Source organism: Hyla sarda, chromosome 8, assembly GCF_029499605.1.
Source record: "Hyla sarda isolate aHylSar1 chromosome 8, aHylSar1.hap1, whole genome shotgun sequence".
Lineage (NCBI taxonomy): Eukaryota > Metazoa > Chordata > Amphibia > Anura > Hylidae > Hyla > Hyla sarda.
This window is the reverse complement of record NC_079196.1, coordinates 171806139-171826224: the sequence shown is the minus strand read 5'-3', so window position 1 is coordinate 171826224 and position 20086 is coordinate 171806139. Positions and strand designations below refer to the sequence as shown.

Here is a 20086-nt window from a genome sequence, read left to right as displayed (position 1 = left end):
AAATTTTTCTCCTACTACTCGCCGCTAAAAAATAACGGGTCCGTCGGGACCCCATCTTAGTGAATGGGGTCACTCGGGACCTGTTAGGACCCGTCAGGTAACGGGTCAATTTTTGGCCAAAAAATAAATAAAAATAGAGCCTGATGGATCCGTTAGTGACGGGTCCCTACAGCAGTGTGAAAAGAGCCTTAGTGGCAGCTGTTTTATACTGGATCCTTCCTATATTTCACCATTATAGATACTACATGGACGGGTTGTCATCTGACTGCTATGTAGCTATCATAGAGGAAACAAGTATCTAAAGGCAGGTTCCCCCTTTATGAGCTAGGCCTTTCTCTGGCTGTCATATTAAAGGGGTGTTCTATGAGGACATTACAGAAAACCTGTCATCACTTTCATGCTGCTCGAACAACATCATCTGGGTGACACTTCCTTATCTACCTGGACTTGATTGACAGATCTCTTCCTGTTTGGGTATAGGGAGACCAGGGACTGCCAGCCACCAGGGTCAGCTCCAGTGACTTGTGGTTGTCGGCATGAAAGGAATGACAGGTGTTCTTTAACCCCTTCCTGACAATGTATGTAAATGTACATCCTTGTGCTTTACTCACTGGGACATATACTTACATCCTTCAGTGTTTACTATCTATAAAGCGAGTGCAAGAGCTAAGCTCGCTCCATAGACGCTAGGACTCACCACTAATGATAAACATAAGCGATAGCGCTGAGGTCCGCCATTAATCTTTAGATGCTGTGATCAATTTCAATCACAGCATCTTATGGATAAAACTGAAGGTGTTAGTGATTTTGGGGCACTACACCATGCTGCTGGGGTCCGATAAGTCAAATGTGACCAGAGGTCTCCTCATTGCTCTTCTTGTACAGTCTGCCTCAGGCAGACTGTCCTAGCAGTGCCCAAGTAACACTGATCAATGCTATGGCATAATATTGAACAGTAAAAGCAATTCAATGATTACTTATAACAAAGTGTAAAATAATTTTTTTTTTAAAGTTGCTAAATATATAAAAGCTCCTATCACGATAAAACTTTAAATCACTCCCTTTTCCCATTTTACAAATAAAAATAATGCAAACAGACAAAAATAAACACATTTTCTATCGCCAAGTGCGGAATTGTCCAAACTATTAAAATATAATGTTTATGCCCCTGTGCAGTGAATGGCGTTAAAAAACAGACAAACCAGAATTGCAGTTTTTTGTCACAATACATATCAATACATACACAATACAGTCACAAATATGAAAAAGGTGCCATTACAAAGTACTACTGCCCTGCAAAAAAACCAATATGGCTATGTGTCTCTTTAAAAGGGGAGGAGGAAAAGAAGAAAACTCTAAATTGAAAATTGGCCTGGTCCTGAAGAGGTTAAAGGAGTAGTCCAGTGGTGACTCAGTGGTGAACAACTTATCCCCTATCCTAAGGATAGGGGATAAGTTGCAGATTGCGGGGGGTCCGACTGCTGGGGCCCCCTGCGATCTCCTGTACGAAGCCCCGACAGCCCGCGGGAAGGGGGCGTGTCGACCTCCGCACGAAGCGGTGGCCGACACGCCCCCTCAATACAACTCTATGGCAGAGCCGAAGCGCTGCCTTCGGCAATCTCCGGCTCTGCCATAAGGGTACATTCCCACACGGCGTATTTGCTGCGTATTTGCTGCTGCATATTTTATTTTCTCTGTTGAAGTCAATGGGTAGGAAAATACGCAGCACCAAATACGCAGCAAATACGCAGCAAAATACGCCGTGTGGGAACGTACCCTAAAGATGTATTGAGGGGGCGTGTCGGCCGCCGCTTCGTGCAGAGGTCGACACCCGCTATCTGGCCTGAGAGCCTGGCCCCCGTACAGAGAGATCGCAGGGGGCCCCAGCGGTCGGACCCCCCGCGATCTCAAACTTATCCCCTATCCTTAGGATAGGGGATACGTTTTTCACCACTGGACTACCCCTTTAAAGAGAATCTGACAGGTAGTTCACCCGCACTTAACCCAGTATACTGGCTTATAGTGCAGGTAAAGAGCTGTAAAATAAGGGGTTAGGCTATGTTCACACTACGGAATGTCCGGGCAGAGAATGTCAGTACTGACATTCTGCAAACTGCTTGCAGGTGCCGGCACTAGGACCATAGACGGACTGGCAGGAAAAATCCACACAGAGCAGCAGAATCCCGTTGAACTCAACTGGACTCTGCTGCAGGGGAATATCCGTGTGGACATTCTGATGTGTGAACCTAGCCTTACTCGCTGAAATACGTTCACTAGGTGCTGTGTTATGCTTGTAAATACAGCGATCCCTCCACTTACAATGGCCTCAACATACAATAGTTTCAACATACAATGGTCTTTTCTGGACCATTGTAAGTTGAAACCAGACTCAACATACAATGTATAGACAGTCCAGATGTGTGAAACTTGTCAATGGCCGGAAGAACTGGCCAATCAGAATGGGCAATTTACTGGTAAAACACCTGTATTACTGAAGCGTATGCACTGACTGATGTCTGGTAGCGCCCCCTACAGTACAGGGAGGTATTACATGTTCTGTACACTTTACCTCTGCCAGGATTAGCTGCTCCTTTGGACACCAGGTGAGGGCGACTCCATGTTACTTTTTTTTCGGACACTGTGTGTTCTGTACAGGACCCGGAAGAAGCTCCTGTCCTCTACATAGACCAGTGTTTCCCAAGCAGGGTGCCCCCAGCTGTTGCAAAACTACAACTCCCAGCATGCCCGGACAGCCTTTGGCTGTCCGGGCATGCTGGGAGTTGTAGTTTTGCAACAGCTGGAGGCTCCCTGCTTGGGAAACACTGACATAGACAGTGATTTACAGCTCCCAGCAGATCTTTCTTACTTTTATATGTAAGGATTTGCTTTATCTTTATTAGTTATCTACTTATTTCTCTTTAATCCTCACTTTTTCCTATTATTGGATGACATTTTTGTGGCTTCAGAACCAATTACCAGGTTTCCATAGAGTTATGGTCTCAACATACAATGGTCGTCCTGGAACCAATTAATATTGTAACTTGAGCGACCACTGTAGTTTTACTCGCAATGCTCCCCAGTGCGCATTGGAGACAGAAAGCCAGCTGGCCAAGCTCCCTTGATTCCTCTATATTTCCCCATCAGCCCCATCCCCTTCATTATTATGCTAATAAGGGCTTCAGGAATAAAACTATTTACTAGCGTAACACTGCACCTAACCAACGGATTTCAGTAAGTAACCCCTCATTTTAGATGCTCTTTGCCTGCACTATAACCCAATATACTGGTTTTAGTGCGGGTGAAGAACTACCTGTCAGATTCTCTCCATGTAGGTGATTCACGGGCCACGTCCTCGTTTCTTGTGTCTTCGTTAGTTTGGCTATGTGGTTGCCTGTGAATGGCGGTACATTTGCAGTCATGTGCAGCCTCATTGTCTACCCAGGGGGTAGAATTCCAGCATGAGCTAGTGCTTCATGCAACCCCATCCCAAATACACATGCATGCTCAGCTAAGTCTGCCTGTGCCCTTATAGGGACAGTGCGGCATTTACTTCTTTTTAAACACTTATCGGGCAGGGAAAGATTAAGAAAAAAATAACACTTTTTACCTTCCCTGTGCTGCTGCTGATGTAATGGAGCTCTGCTCCCCGCTGTCCGGACTTCCAGGTTTGGGGATGTGATGTCACACACACCCAGAAAATCACTGCAGCCACTGATTGGATGCGTGGGCATGTGACGACTCCAAACTCAGAAGCCGCGCACAGAAGGAATCTGAGCTCCGTGATATTGGTGACGGTGGTGGAGCGAGGAAGGTAAGAATTGGTTGAGATCTGCTGTTGGTGGAGAATTGGGCCCCGTTCACTTTAGACACTAGAAAGTTAAGAAGAGTGCTCGGTCTATCTGAAGAATGCTTCATGCCCTGTAAGCCCACATACAGCAGCTTGTTCAGTCGATCCCTACTGCTATGCCACTTAATACCTGATAATACATACCTCTTAATAGGCCAAATACAGATAGTGTGCATTCAAGGCATCGGTAGGTGGAGTCATACTGATGAGTGACAAATATAGCAACCCACCAGATTCTAGTTCTCATTCTTCAAATGCTAAAAAAAAAAAAATGAAAGAATAGATCTGACTGGCTACTAAGTGCTCCGCCCACTTCTGTCTCAGTAGGGTCCTTGTATGCTGTTTTTGTTCTTATTATGTATGTTACAGTCTTCTGAAGATATTCTTTTTCTCAGGGCGCCCTTTTCCACGAGTGAGTGGTACATCGTTCATGAGATTTACAATGGTGAAAACGCCCAGGACCAGTTTGAATATGAACTGGAACAAGCCCTTGAAGCCCAGTACAAGTACATAGTAATCGAACCAACCCGCATTGGAGATGAAACTGCCCGCTGGATCACCGTGGGAAACTGCCTGCACAAGACAGCAGTGCTTTCTGGTACAATCTGCCTTCTTACCCCATTAGTTTTGCCTTCAGAATATGCACCCTACTTGTCTCTGCCAGCTGGTATCCTTAGCCTGGCCTGCTCTACTCTTTATGGAATCTCCTGGCAGTTTGATCCTTGTTGCAAATACCAGGTGGAGTATGATGCCTATAAGTTATCAAGACTACCACTACACACTCTAACCTCCTCCACGCCAGTGGTGCTTGTAAGAAAGGACGACATCCACAGAAAGAGACTACATAACACGATAGCTCTTGCTGCACTGACCTATTGTGTCAAGAAGCTGTATGAGATTTACGTTGTATGATTTCCACACAATGCTGAGGATGCAACAATAACAATTATTTTTTTGTGGAATTTGTTAGAGATCGGATTTCTTCAAAGGAGGAGAAAAAGTCAGTGCTACTGTACTGGTTATTTACAGCGCTTTATACTAGGATGATGAGGACCTGCTGTCAGTTCAGTATACCCAAGACGCAAGTTGTAACACAAAATGGAATATATTCACAAATGGCATATGAGGGAGGGGTTTTACTTTTTAACATAGACACCTAAGTATTTGTTGTACCATACTTAACCAGCCAGAAGTCCATGTGACCATTAAAATAATAAAAAAATACACATACTGGCTTATTTGCTTTCCTATTGTGGACAAGAAAAAAAAAATTAAACTAGAAAGAATAGAAAAAAGTCTTGTTGTCCACCTTTACAGCTCAAGTGCCTTCAATTTGATTTAGGAATGAGATTTCCCTCAACACATGAAGGTACCTTATATAGTAAACAATATGAATACGAAAAGTGAATATGATGGGCAACCTGGTGACGTTAAGGATCTTATTACACAGGGTGATTATAGGCCCAACAGAAATAATCGCCCTAAGTAATAGGACTAGTCAACTTGTTTGTCGGACGATCGCAGTGTTTTGACAGGTTAAAAAAAAAAAAAAACGGAATTTATTTGCTGCAAATGTCCCGTATTAGTAAAGGAACTATGGCCAAAATTTTACTGAATGTGAACTACCAGTTATTATCTATTGCGTTCAATAGAACACAATCAAAAAGCAGCTATTTTATTTTCTTTTTGAGCTGTAAAACAGACGTTTATTTACCGTACTTTGGCTATTGTGCCACAATTTTGTCTCCAAATGTGCCAAGTTTATCAATTGAGACGCACTAATAGCGCCAAAAAGAAATGGAAAGCACCAGAAGTGGAGTGGAACAGATGAAAAGGGACATGACCTAAAATGTCATGTGCCCAAATTTTGCTCTTATTTGTGCCTGAGGGGGCTAGTTGTAACCCACAAGTGACTGCAATACGAAAGGTGCAGGAAATCAATCTTCGATGCATTTCTTGTGTCTGCTGGGTTTCAGTTGTTGCCACTTATAGGTTGCAAAACAACCCCATTCACTAAACTTGGGTGCGACTCGGCAATCTTTGATCACGTGACCTGATCGACAGTGCAAACTTAGCCTAGATAGTGTACAGATGTGCCAGATTTATCAATCAGCCTGAGCCAATGTGCACTGTCTTAGTACACAGTTTCAATAAATTCACTGTTTGTATCAGGATGTCGGCCTATAGGAGTATATTGGCCCCAGCATGGCCCATTAACAAAGGGCAAATTTGTAATCTTTTCCCTAGGGCCCACAGAGCACCATAAATCTGCACCTGCTGCATAGAATCACCACCCCAGTAAGTATGAATGAGTTTATTACAAGATTAAACAAAAAAATCCAATAGTCCAGAGTTTTGGATATTTTGGGCACACATGTTTTAGACTGAGTTAGGCAATTACTTCTGTGGGTGGCATACACCTGGAGTTGTCTGCTGATGTGTTGTCTGGACTGTTATCTCATCCAAGCTGGGTAGCAGGATGCTGTCCTTACCTTTTGTCTCCTCAGCTGCCATGTGACATAAAGCATAAAAGTTTTTTCCGGGTGGCTGTTTGCAGTACCACCACTCTGCGGGGAGCTAAGGAGAGGAAGAAGGTCCCTGCATTTCTGCTTGGGAAAAATCCAGTACTAGTGTCTATAAATGGAGAGTGACCTCACGGGAAACATTCCTTATGTATCTGTTAAATTGATGTCTGTGACAGATACCATACAGTGACATCTGGAATGCATTGGCTAATATGTTATGTTAATGATGAAGTAGCAGAGCGTGGGATCAAGGGGTAGAATGAAGTGGCACAAGGGGTAATGAAGTGGCACGGAGGAGATCAAGAGAGGGATGAAGTGATGTGATCAAGGGTCGGAATGATAAAGGGAATGAAATGGCACGGGGGGGGGGGGAAGAGGGTGATAAAATAGCACATACGGTGATCAAGGGGTAAGGAAATGGCACTGGGGAATAGCAGCCACATTTGTAAGGCTATGTTCCCACACCAAAAAACATTTTCTGGTGTGTGTTTATTTTTTTTTACAAAAACTGCCACAGATTTTTCCTGCGTTTTGGTGTGTTTTTCTTGTTTTTTTCTGGCATTTTTGCCTTTGAGCGGAAATTGCATTTTTTGGCCCCTTTTTGGAGTGTTTTTCAAAATTTTGTTGGGTACCAAAAAAAAAAAAAAAAAAAGTGTGCTGTAGGGATGGAAAAAAATGGATTTAATGAAATGTATATTTTTTTCTAATGACATTTTTATAAATTTTTAAACAGGGACCAATTTATGTGGGCGACAGGGACCTAAAAATGTAGCTGACAACAATAAAAATGTAGAAAGGGGCCATTTAAATGTTAAAATAATATATTTGTTATAATTTTGTTAAAGGAGATGTCTGGTACGGACTATTTCTATTCCATCCTACCCGGGCTGCAAAAGAAAAAAGAGAAAACAAACTTTCACTTACCTTCGTACGTGGGCTGTCTGCTTCCTTTAGCCCGGGACGTCACACGGCGCTTCAGCCTATCACCGGCCCCAGCGATGTTCCGCTTCGGCCAGTGCAGCCCGAGCAGGATGGAATAGGAATAGTCTGCACCGGACATCTCCTTTTTAAAATTATTAGTAATGTATTTTAATAATGTGTTTAATAAAGTGTAAAACTTTTTTTTTACATTTTTTAGGTAGTTCTTCTACTCCCAGCATAGAACAGACTGTTCCATGATGGGAGTAGTAGTACCTGTACTAATAGACATATCGCCCCAGGTGTCACTCCTAACACCTGATGTGATTGTCCTTTCTATTGCAGAGATGCGGAGCTGCTCTGTACTCCGGGCCGGCCAGTGATTTGAGAAATTCACATCACTGATTTATATTTTTCGGATGGTGGCAGCCAATCACCACTCTCAGCGGGAAATATGAATCAGTTATGTGAATTTGTATTCACATCACTGGCCGGCCAGAGTATAGTGCAGAGATGCGAGCGTAGGAGAAAGCCGATCTGCATCACAAGGATGAAGAACGATCGCAGCAGGTGTCAGGAGTGACTCCGGCTGTGATCTGTCTATTAATGCAGGTAATACAGCTCCCAGCATGGAGCAGAGTGTGCTCCATGTTGGGAGCAGTAGTACCTGCAGTTAAGGATGGATCGCAGCAGGTGTCACTCCTGACACCTGCTGCGATCGTCCTGTATAATGTATAGATGCGGCCAGCCAGCCGCTTTTCTCTGGTCCTTTTGTAGTATATGCCATACATATACCTATTATTCATATTTCCCACAGTGTTGTAATTGCCTTGAACCATCTGCCCAATCACAGCTCTCTGCGGGAAATATGAATCATCATGAATTCACATCGCAGAATACAGTGCAGGGAGCGGAGAAGAACGGCTGTGCCGCCAGCTTCTAAACATTATATAGGAGGATTGCAACGGGTGTCAGAAGTGACACCCTGGGTGATCTGCCTATTAGTACAGGTACTACCACTACTACTACTTCCATCATGGAACAGTCTGTTCCATGCTGGGAGTAGTAGAACTACCTTTAAAAATGTAAAAAATAAAGAAAAAAAAGTGGAAAGTTAAAAACACACACATTAAAATACATTACTAACAGTTTTACAAAATTAATTATAAAAAATTAAAGGTTTACATTTAACCCCTTGAAGGACCAATACAAGTAAACCTGTACGCCCCTGAAAGACCAGGCCTGTTTTTTCAAATCAGGGATGTCTGACTTTATAAGAGAATAATTCTGGTAATGTTTTGCCAATCACGATAATTCTGTCATTGTTTTTTTTGTCACAAGTTGTCCTTCATGTACATAGTAAAAGATATTATTTGTAGTTTTAATTTTTTTTACAATGCAAAATATCATGAATTAAAAGAAAAAAAGATTTTTTGCTATTTTAACACTAATAGGTTGCATATATTTATATATTCTGACCAAATAGTTTATGAACCTTATACTCTTCAGATGACTACTTTATTTTGAAAGCATTTCTTTTTTTTTTTTTTTATTAACATATTAAATGAATTAAAAGCCTAACAATTTAACTTGAAATTTTGAAAAGTAAATTTTTTTAATTTTTATGTGCTATCAGGGATGTGGAAATCCTATAGCCCGACGCCCGGGACAAGTAGTTTTGGGCGCCGGGCAGGTGAATTGTTTATAGATTTAGCCCTGTATCGGGCAGGGACAGACAGACTTCCCCCTTATTTTTCTATACTGTCGGTGTGAGGCGCAGGAGCGGATGGAAGTCTCCACCTCACACCAGCTCTCAGAGTGTATGGAGGGGGCGGCGGCCTCCAGCTGACTGCAGAGCCCCCCCTTATCTCCCCTCCCGGAGGATGGACGGAGCTCAGAAGACACAGCAGGGGGAGAGAGAGGATGTAGACAGCTCCGTGCACATCTCCATCCCCCGCACTCAGCTCTATCCCTCCCCCTCCCCCTGATCTGTCTCCACAGGACCTAATCCTCCACGGGGAGGTTGCTTGTTTTCACGAGGAAAACACAGAGCAGGGGGGAGAGAGGGGGAGGACGGAAATCTCACCTCACACCGGCGGTGACTACAGCTCTGATGTCCACTCATGGTGGCTCAGGTGAGGAGACCGAGAATGCAGGCGGCGGCAGGAAGGGTGGTTGTATATGTAGTGTGAGTGTATGTATGATGTGTGTATGTAATGTATGATGTGTGCATATGTATGGTGTATATCAGTGTTTCCCAACCAGGGTGCCTCCAGCTGTTGAAAAACTACAACTCCCAGCATGCCCTGGGCATGCTGGGAGTTGTAGTTTTGCAACAGCTGGAGGCACCCTGGTTGGGAAACACTGGTGGATATGTATGGTGTGAGTGTATGTGTGTATGATGTCTATGTGTGATGTGTATGTAATGTATGATGTATGTATAATGTCTAAGTGTGATGTGTATGTATGTGATGTATGATGTGGGGTGGGCAGCGGCAGGTGTATGTATGATGTGTGTATATGTATGGTGTGAGTGTATGTGTGTATGATGTATGTGTATATGTAATGTATGATGTGGGGGGGGGGGGCAGTGGCGGGTGTGTGTGTATGTATATGGGGCAGTGGCTGGTGCATGTATGATGTGTATGCATGAATGTTTTGTATAGGAGCGGACTGTCACGTCGGGCATTAGGGCAGTTGTGCCATCTAATTTTATTTATTTTTTAGTGGCACCCGCACTAAATTGCCCCCCCAGAATCCCGCCCCCTTCATACTCACCCGCCAACCAAGAGCCTCACGGATGCACACAAACACACCCGAACCAAAACTACAATTCCCAGCATGTTGGACCATAACCTAAACTGTAGAACTATAAAGTGCAACATGCTGGGAGTTGTAGTTTTGGTTCGGGTCAGCTGCAGAGCTATAGGCTGCATCAGGGCATGCTGGGTGTTGTAGTTTTGGTTTGTGTCAGCTGCAGAGCTATAGGCTGCAGGGCATGCTGGGTGTTGTAGTTACTAACTGTAATTCCCAGTATTCCTTGACATAGACTATGGCTCTGCAGCTGACACAAACCAAAACTACAACTCCCAGCATGTTACACAATAACCTTAACTGTCCTACTATACAGTGCAACATGCTGCAACACCCACACAACCATAGACTGTATCAGGGCATGCTGGGAGTTGTAGTTATCTACTAACTAAATGCAACTTCCAGCATTTTCTGACACAAAATGCACCATATAAACTGGAGAAGCAGAACCCCCCCCCCCCCAGTAACACATAAGTCCCTATTGAGACTGAAAAATAGTGATTAAAATATTTTAAAAAGTGCGTATACATGTGAATAAGCCCCTTTCCTAATAAAAGTTTCCAATTTTCTTAAAATAAAAATAATGTACAAAAATAAACATAAGTGGTATCGCTACATGTGGAAATGTCCAGGCTATTAAAATATAATGTTAATTAAACCGTACGGTGAACGGTGTAAATGTAAAAAAATAGTCCAGAATTGTTCATTTTTGGTCACTTCATATGAGAAATTTTTTATAAGGTGATCAAAAAGTTATATCTAGACTTTTCTGGGCTTGGCTCAGGCGTAAGAGGAGCTACAGCTCTCACCCGCTAATATCCTGACATACTGCGATCGCCTATTAACCCATTAGATCATCGCTGTCAGCAGTGTCTAAAGGAATCGTATATCCATCCCTGGTGGTCTAGTGGGGGGATCAGACTATTTTGGTTGAAATTATTTAATCAACCAGGACAAGTGGATTTTCTTGAGACACAAGTAGATTGTGTTCCGCTTTAGTCCCTTGGACAAGTAGTTTTTTTTTTTTTAATTTCCACATCCCTGGCTATGCAAGGTTTGCAGAAATTTTAAGGTGGTAGAACATAGGACCCCCCCCCCCCCCCCAAATGACCCCATTTTAAAAATTAGACCCCTCAAGGTATTCTCTAGGGGGTATTTAAACACCATAGTTTTTTGGCAGGAATTATTAGAGCCAGTGTTTAAAAATTCGAAATGAGCTTTTTTTCACAAATGCATCATTTATGGGACATATTTTTTGTACATCACTTCTGATATTGAAAGAATTGCACCCTATATTTTATTGAGCTGCTCGGTCCGTGTTTGGAAATACCCCTGCTTAGGCCTCATTTGGTTCCTTGGCGGCGTGTTAGGACCCAGAAGTAGAGGAGCGCCATTTAGCTTTCAGGGCATCATTTTAGGCCGAATGGATTATAGGCCGGAATTCATGCCTGCAAAGGGTTTTAGCTGCCAGAACCCCCACAAGTGACCATTTTCTTTTTTTTTTTTTTTTTTTCCCCACAAACGCATCATTTGTGGGACATATTTTTTTGTACATTGTATCTGAAAAGTAGAAAATGCGCCCCATATTTTATTACGCTGTTCGGCCCGTGTTCGGTAATACCCCCGCTTAGGTCATATTTGGTTGCATGGCCACATGGTGGGACCCAAAAGGAGAGGAGCCCCATTTGGCTTTCAGGATATCATTATACAGATTATAGACCGCACTTCATCTTGCAAAGCATTGTAGCTGTCAGAACAATACTGCACCCCCAGAAGTGACCCCATTTTTGAAACTAAGCCCCCTAAAGTATTCACCTAGGGCAAAAAGTGAGTACTTTGAGCCCTTATTGTGTTATTGGAATTATTTCAAAGTCAGTGGAAAAAATAGCAACTAGCTTTTTTTCCACAAATTCTATATTTGTGGGACATCATTTTGGTAAGTCGCTTTTGAAATGGAGGAAATGCGCCCCATATTTTATCAGGCTGTTCCTCCCAGGCTGGGCAGCCATATCTGGTTGCCTGACTGCCTGGTAGGACCAAGAAGGAGAGGAGCCCCCTTTGGATTTCAGGGCATCATTATATGAATTATAGACCCCACTTTATGCCTGCAAACGATCGGAGATGTCAGAACAATACCGCACCCCTACAAGTGTATTGGCTGGACCAGGGACCGCTCTTATCGGTCCTTGGTCGACTAGCAGTGACGCGCGGCTGTCTGTGACAGTTAAAGTTCTTAATGGATATATCAGTCATGTTGTGGTAATAAGCACCCACTCGTGGAATATATATCCATCACTGGGCCTTGAAAAGAAGAAAAAAAAAAAGAAAAATCTTGAAAAAACTGGTTTATTTAGATGGAAGGGGGGGGGGAAGGGTGTGTAGTTGGGTGATAGTCCCCATTCATGCTGCATTTCTGCAGTATAGGTGTCCGTTGTCATGTCAAAAAAGGGATGCCATTGTAAACTGTAGCCGTCTCATTCAGAAATGAATGGAGCTGCTACAGTATACGTCAGCATCACTTTTTTTGACGTGATGCTGGCGGATCCCTCTGACATACTGCTGTAACGCAATATGAACGGGACGCAGTGTAGGGTCACATAGAGTGCTTCCGCAGCATATTTCACACTGCGATTGCCCCCGGCAGTCACAAGGGTGAGATCACTGCTGCTAGCTCAGTGTGTTCGCTCATGACTGCCGGCGGGAAATCCACTGCTATGAGTGGACACACAACCCAACAGGGAGCTCATTATTGTGACTGCCAGCGGGAAATCCACTGCTATGAGTGGACACACAAGCCAGCAGGGAGCTCATTATTGTGACTGCCGGCGGGAAATCCACTGCTATGAGTGGACACACAAGCCAGCAGGGAGCTCATTGTGACTGCCGGCGGTAAATCCACTGCTATGAGTGGACACACAAGCCAGCAGGGAGCTCATTATTGTGACTGCTGGGGGGCATATTACATGCTGCGGATGTTCGCCGGGTGATCCTACACATTATGCATTTTTATTTTTCATTATATCTAATGTTTTCATTTTTTAACACTTTTTTCTTTTAACATTTATTTTTACACTTTTATATTATATAATTTTTTACACTTTTTTTTTTTTTTTTAATGCTTTGGAATACTTCGTATTCCAAAGCATTGCAGATATATGCTGCCTGCTAGTTTAACACTAGCAGGCAGCATATCAGGACGTGCCCATGGCAATAACCGGGGCAGACCTGGGGGTCCTTGTAAAGACCCCCGACTGCCCAGGTAACATGCAGCACCCCACGATCGTTGTGGGGTGCTACAGGACCTCTGTCAAAACTCCTTACAGCTCGCGGTCGCTTCCAACCGCGGCTATAAGGGTTAAACTGCCTGCCAGGGATCACACACAGCACCCGGAAATCATGCTGCAGGGAACCCAGAGGGAGCTTCTGACCACGGCTGTAAGGGTTAAACTGCCAGAACCAAAGTTTACTTCGGTCCTGGCAATGTGGCCGAGTCCCTGCTGCGATCTCGTGGGTGCACTGGGCAGCACCCACGAGAACCATGGACATGTATACTCGTCCTGGTGCGGGAACGTGCATCCTGCCTGGATGTGAATACATGTCCATGGCTGTTGAGGTGTTAAATGGCCCCTTTCTACATTTTTATTATTGTCTGCTAGATTTTTAGTTAAAAAAATAATAAAAATGTTGTTATATACAATTTTTTTACATCCCTACTGTTGTTTATTGTTGTCTACGTCCCTTTTTTGTAAAAAAAAAATGTAAATAAATTAAAATCGCCTTCAAAAACGCCAAAGTTAAAACTCACATGGTGTTTTTCTTGGCGTTATTTCATTCCCATAGAGCAGGAGAGGTTTTCTATGGGGATTTTCTCGTGCCCTGGACAGTTCCTAAAATGGACAGAGGTGTCAGCAGAGAGCACTGTGGTCAGGCAGAAAGGAAATTCAAAAAGAAAAGAACTTCCTGTGGATCATACAGCAGCCAATAACTACTGGAAGGATTAAGATGTTTTAATAGAAGTAATTTACAAATCTGTTAAACGTTCTGGCATTAGTTGGTTTAAGAATTTTTTTTTCCAGTGGAGTACCCCTTTTAAGGACCAAGGGCGTACCTGTACGTCCTGAATCCTTAAGTGGCTTTGAAGCAAGTGCAGGAGCTTCGCTTGCTTCAAAGCAGTGAGTGTCAGCTACTAGAGATGAGCTTACAGTAAATTTGATTCGTCACAAACTTCTCGGCTCGGCAGTTGATGACTTTTCCTGCATAAATTAGTTCAGCTTTCAGGTGCTCCGGTGGGCTGGAAAAGGTGGATACAGTCCTTGGAGACTCTTTCCTAGGAATGTATCCACCTTTTCCAGCCCACCGGAGCACCTGAAGGCTGAACTAATTTATGCAGGATAAGTCATCAACTGCCGAGCAGAGAAGTTCGTGACGAATCAAATTTACTGTAAGTTCGCTCATCTCTATCAACTACTATCAGTTTACCAAACTCCAAAAATGAGCTGGACAAAATTTATTGGCACCCTTTCAAAATTGTGGAAAAATAAGATTATAGGGGCCAGAAAATGACAATTTTATGCATACCAATTTTGTTAAAAAAAAATGATTTTCTTTAATAGTACAATAACAGAAAAAATATATATATGGTATCGTTTTCATTGCATTGTCCTAAAGAAAAAATGTTTTTTTTTTACCATAAATTGCACTGCGTAAAAGCCAACCCCCCAAAAATTGCTAAATTGCAGTTTACTTATAAATTTCCACCCGCAAATAATAATTTTTGAGAGTCAACAATGCCAGTGTTTCGGCCCTCCCAGACCTTGTTCAAATATAGAAAGGAAAATTAGAAAAACAATATTTTTTTTCATGATTACCAGGGAAAAAACATTCATAGCCTATCCTCAGTTCAGGCTACAAATCGTTGAATGTCAGGGTGCAGACACTTAGCACCGATCAGCTGTTTGGTGCCTTGATTACCCTGAGATCTGAACAGGAATCAGTTGGCTCCGCACTCTTGTGAGGGTATAGCAGCTTCATCCTCCGGAAATCCGGAGTCCACAGAAAGAATAGAAGTCTATTTTTTCTGCTTAGTGACGGCACATTCCTGAGCAGTCCTAGCGGCAGCACATTTTGACGGCGCTCTGCTATTGGTGGAATGTCCGCATGAAAATTTTCTTTGCGGACATTCCACTGTCTGAATATAGCCTAATCCAAAGAAAAATGCAGCAGTAGATGCCAATATTATCTCATATAATCTCAATGGGGGAGATTTATCATTACTTTTGTTTTGGCGCAGTTCAGGCGCAAGCAGCATATTTAGCGACTTTTATGCGTCTTTTGATATAGACAGTTTCACTCTTTTTGCCTATCTGTAGAACTTCTTTTTGACCATGCAGAGGTTACATACTTATAATTTGCGACTTTTGTCAAAAGTTGCTATTTTGTGCGCAAAGGTACTTTTTTTTAGGCGCAAAGTTACACCACCTACCAGTAGGCGTGACAATAATTTCTACCTTCCACAATTCAACCTTTAACCTCTTGTGGAGAACAGTGTCCCACTCCCCTTCTATGACACGCACTCAGGAGCTGAGCACGGGTCATCTCTGGGTGGTCCTGGCGGCTATCTGCCACCAGGACCCATCTCTAATGCCAGACCTTAACGATCATGGTGATACCCGGCTTTAACCCCTTAGACACCACAATCAAATTTGATTGTAGCATCTAAAATGCAAGTAAAAATGTCCCGGCAGCTCTGTGAGAGTAGGTAAAAACACCTAACCTGCCAAATTCAGGACCCGGGAAAGTGTCATCTTCTTCCCTCCCTCACAAGTGTCTAGAAAAAGTGTATGTGGTAGAGCTTTTCCCACCACAGCAGAGCTGCGCAAAATTCATCATCCTGCGGCACCTTCTTAATAAATAAGATGCACGCTAGTCAAACCCACTTTTATATGTCGGGGCCATCGCATTAACTGCTATCCGACAGCGCAAAATGCTTAAGCTGCTGTCGGATAGCAGTTTAAGCATCCCTGGCAGGTTCACTTACCTATCCCCGCTGCTCCGGGTCCACTTTGCGATCCTCCGGTGTCTTGCGCATCTTCTCCAGGGTCCGGGCCTCGCTTTCCGGCGTCGTTATTACGTCACTACGCACGCCGTCCCGGCACAGCAGCGTAATAACGTCACCAGAAAGCGAGGCCCGGACCCTGCAGAAGATGCGGAAGAAGCCGGAGGATCCCGAAGGAGACACCGGAGCAGCAGGACAGCATCTGGAGCCCCTGGGACAGCATCGGGAGCGGTGAGGACCTGGTCCGGAGCGGCGGGGACAGGTGAGTACAGCTTCCTATACTTTACATTGCACGGATCCCTCAACATACGATGGATTCGACAAACGATGGGTCGTTTGGAACGAATTACCATCGTATGTTGAGGGACCACTGTATATATATGTATATATATTATAAAACGCAACGTGGGAGATTCTTCAAAACCTGTTTAGAGGAAGAGTGGTGCAGTTACCCATATCAACCAATCAGATTGCTTCTTTAATTTTTCACAGGTCTCTTTAAAAATAAAAGAAGCAATCTGGTTGCCATGGGCAACTGCACCACTCTTCCTCTGCACAGTTTTTGATAAATCTCCCCCAACGTGTGTGTGTATGTTCCAGCATCATGTCCAAACGGCTAAAGATATTAACATGAATCTTGGCACTCATGTTACTTATATGTCAGCAACAAACATAGGATAGGTCATTTAACCCTTACTAACCCCCATTTGCCAGGGGCGGGGCTTATGTTTAAAGTCCTATACAAGTCTATGGGAAATATATGTTACTGCATAACTTCCAAACGGCTGGAGATATTTCGATAATACTTGGTCACATGTTACTTATGTCCACTTAAAATATAGGATAGTTAATTTAACCCATAACTATTTTTGAGAGTCGGGGTTTTTGTTTAAAGTCCCATGCAAATCAATGGGAAATGTGTGTTTCCATAGAACTTCTGTACGGCTGGAGATATTTCAACACCTGGTACACATATTACAGGTCTGGATAGGAGGTCGAGATAGGAGGATGGGATATGACAGTATATGAGGACGGGATATGAAGTCAAAAGCTTCCTCCTTTGTTGATTTTCCTCCACAACAAGGGTTAGGAAGGAAAAACTGGGCAACGCTGGGTACTCAACTAGTTCTTTGATAAATCTGGGCCTGTGTGCGCGTATATATGTTCCAGCATCAATTTCAAATAGCTAAAGAACTTACCCCCATTTGCCAGGGGCGGGGTTTATGTTTAAAGTCCCATACAAGTCTATGGGAAATATATATGTTACTTCATAACTTCCAAACAGCTGGAGATATTTCAATAATACTTGGTCACATGTTCTTTATATGTCCACTAAAAATATAGGATAGTTTAACCCTTAAATGGTAACTCATTAAAAATAATTTTTGCTATTGCACTCCTTTATGGTAAATAAAAAAATATTTCTAATATACTTTGTTTAAAAAAAAAAAAAAGTTTTCCATGTTTTATTTGTGCTTAAAAAGCTCAAGAGCACATTTCCCACAACTCATACACAGACTTAGGACCGAGGTCCAAACACAGGAAGTGCAGCCTGGCGTGCTGAGGGGGTGTGTCCAGCCTCATCCAATCATAGGTCCTCTCACACTTAACTGCCATATGCTGTTGGTTGGACACACACCCCTCGGCACTCCAGGCTGCACTTCCTGTGTTTGGGCTTCGCTCCAAAGTCTGTGTATAAGATGGGGGAAAATGTGCTCTTGAGCTTTTTTAAGCACAAATAAAACATAGAAAATTTCATTTAATAAAAAAAAACAAAGTATATTAGAAATCTTTTTTATTTACCATAAGGAGTGCAATAGCAAAAATGTGTTTTAATGAGTTACCATTTAACTACCCCCATTTGTGAGGGTCAGGGTTTTTGCTTAAAGTCCAATGCAAATCTGTGTTCCCGCATAACTTCCGTACGGCTGGAGATATTTCAATAATACCTGGTACACATATTATATATATATATATATATATATATAGAGATAGATATAGATAGATATAGATATATAAAAGATGGGTTTTTGTTTCAAGTCCCATGAAGTGCCGCCTGGGGGGGGGGGGTCCAGCCTCATCCAATCATAGCTCCTCTCACACATAACTGCCATATGCTGTTGGTTAGAAGTAAAAATCAAGTTTTCAGGCACTGATCAGATGCAGTAGATAAGTAAGGACCCAAGGTTATTGTCCAAAAGGCTGATTTATTAGCCCAACGTTGATAAATCAGCCTTTTGGACTATAAACTTGGGTCCTTACTTATCTACTGCATCTGATCAGTGCCTGAAAACTTGATTTTTACTTCTAAGCATTTTCCACCGGACCAGTTGCCCTGATTCCGGACAAGCTACGGCTGCAGATCGGAGCATCATATAAAACCAGACGCCTACTGAGGTGTTGTGCTCTTAGCACAACCCTATATGGGGAGTGTAAAATCGCTTATCATTGCATTGCTGTCTCTTATCCTTGACATATTACACTAGGGGCGCGTATCCCCCTTTTTTTCCCCTGCATATGCTGTTGGTTGGACCCCCCCCCCCTTCAGCACTCCAGGCGGCACTTCCTGTGTTTGGACTTTGGTCCAAAGTCTGTGTATGAGTTGGGGGAAAATGTGCTCTTGAGCTTTTTTAAGCACAAATAAAACATAGAAAACTTCATTTTTTTAAAACAAAGTATATTAGAAATATTTTTCATTTACCATAAGGAGTGCAATAGCAAAAAATTATTTTTAATGAGCGTCACCATTTAATTCTCTACTCTTTTTGTGCATGGGTCTGGCTTGCAAATCATGCCCAGTCCCACAAAACTGCGTCCCCTTCTGTTTTCAGCTTACAATATCTTCATCACAAATTAGTCCCACCTGAGGACAGGATATGAGGATGGGACATAAGGACGGGATATGAAGTCAAAAGCTTCCTCCTTTGTTGAAGGATTAGGAAGGAAAAAATGGCAACGCCGGGTACTCAGCTAGTTACCTATAATGGATAGAGCATGCTTACAAAAACTGCAGTTGTGGGAGAAGGGGATTAGAGTGAAAGAAATTTTGCTGATTAACCCCTTAAGGACTGAGCCCTTTTTCACCTTAAGGACTCGGCCATTTTTTGCAATTCTGACCACTGTCACTTTAAACATTAATAACTCTGGAATGCTTTTAGTTATCATTCTGATTCCGAGATTGTTTTTTCGTGACATATTCTACTTTAACATAGTGGTAAAATTTTTTGGTAACTTGCATCCTTTCTTGGTGAAAAATCCCAAAATTTGATGAAAAATGTGAAAATTTTGCATTTTTCTAACTTTGAAGCTCTCTGCTTGTAAGGAAAATGTATATTACGAATAATTTTTTTTTTATTCACATATACAATATGTCTACTTTATGTTTGCATCATAAAATTGATGAGTTTTTACTTTTGGAAGACACCAGAGGGCTTCAAAGTTCCGCAGCAATTTTCCAATTTTTCACAAAATTTTGAAACTCTTTTTTTTTCAGGGACCAGTTCAGGTTTGAAGTGGATTTGAAGGGTCTTCATATTAGAAATACCCCATAAATTACCCCATTATAAAAACTGCACCCCCCAAAGTATTCAAAATGACATTCAGTAAGCGTTTTAACCCTTTAGGGGTTTCACAGGAATAGCAGCAAGGAGAAAATTCACAATCTTCATTTTTTACACTCGCATGTTCTTGTAGAAAATTCACAATCTTCATTTTTTACACTCGCATGTTCTTGTAGACCCAATTTTTTAATTTTTGCAAGGGGTAAAAAGGAGAACATTTTTACTTGTATTTGAAACCCAATTTCTCTCGAGTAAGGACATACCTCATATGTCTATGTAAAGTGTTCGGCGGGCGCAGTAGAGGGCTCAGAAGGGAAGGAGCATCAAATGGTTTTTGGGGGGCATGTCACCTTTAGGAAGCCCCTAT

At 42.6% G+C, this 20086-nt stretch overlaps 1 protein-coding gene across 5 annotated transcripts in view; it reads left to right on the top strand.

Annotated features, from left to right (window-relative positions):
- Positions 1–5080, top strand: part of TMEM11 (transmembrane protein 11) — a 39110-nt gene extending 34030 nt beyond the window's left edge. For 2 of the 5 annotated variants that reach the window (XM_056537049.1, XM_056537048.1), the window contains exon 2: positions 4243–5080. In XM_056537049.1, coding sequence (XP_056393024.1) covers positions 4243–4759 — 517 coding nt within the window. In that variant the 3' untranslated portion in view covers positions 4760–5080. Of the gene's footprint in view, positions 1–3672; positions 3812–4242 lie in introns of those variants that run through there. The other 3 variants (XM_056537047.1, XR_008847363.1, XR_008847364.1) reach the window with 3 other exon arrangements.
- The last annotated feature ends 15006 nt before the right edge of the window (positions 5081–20086 follow it).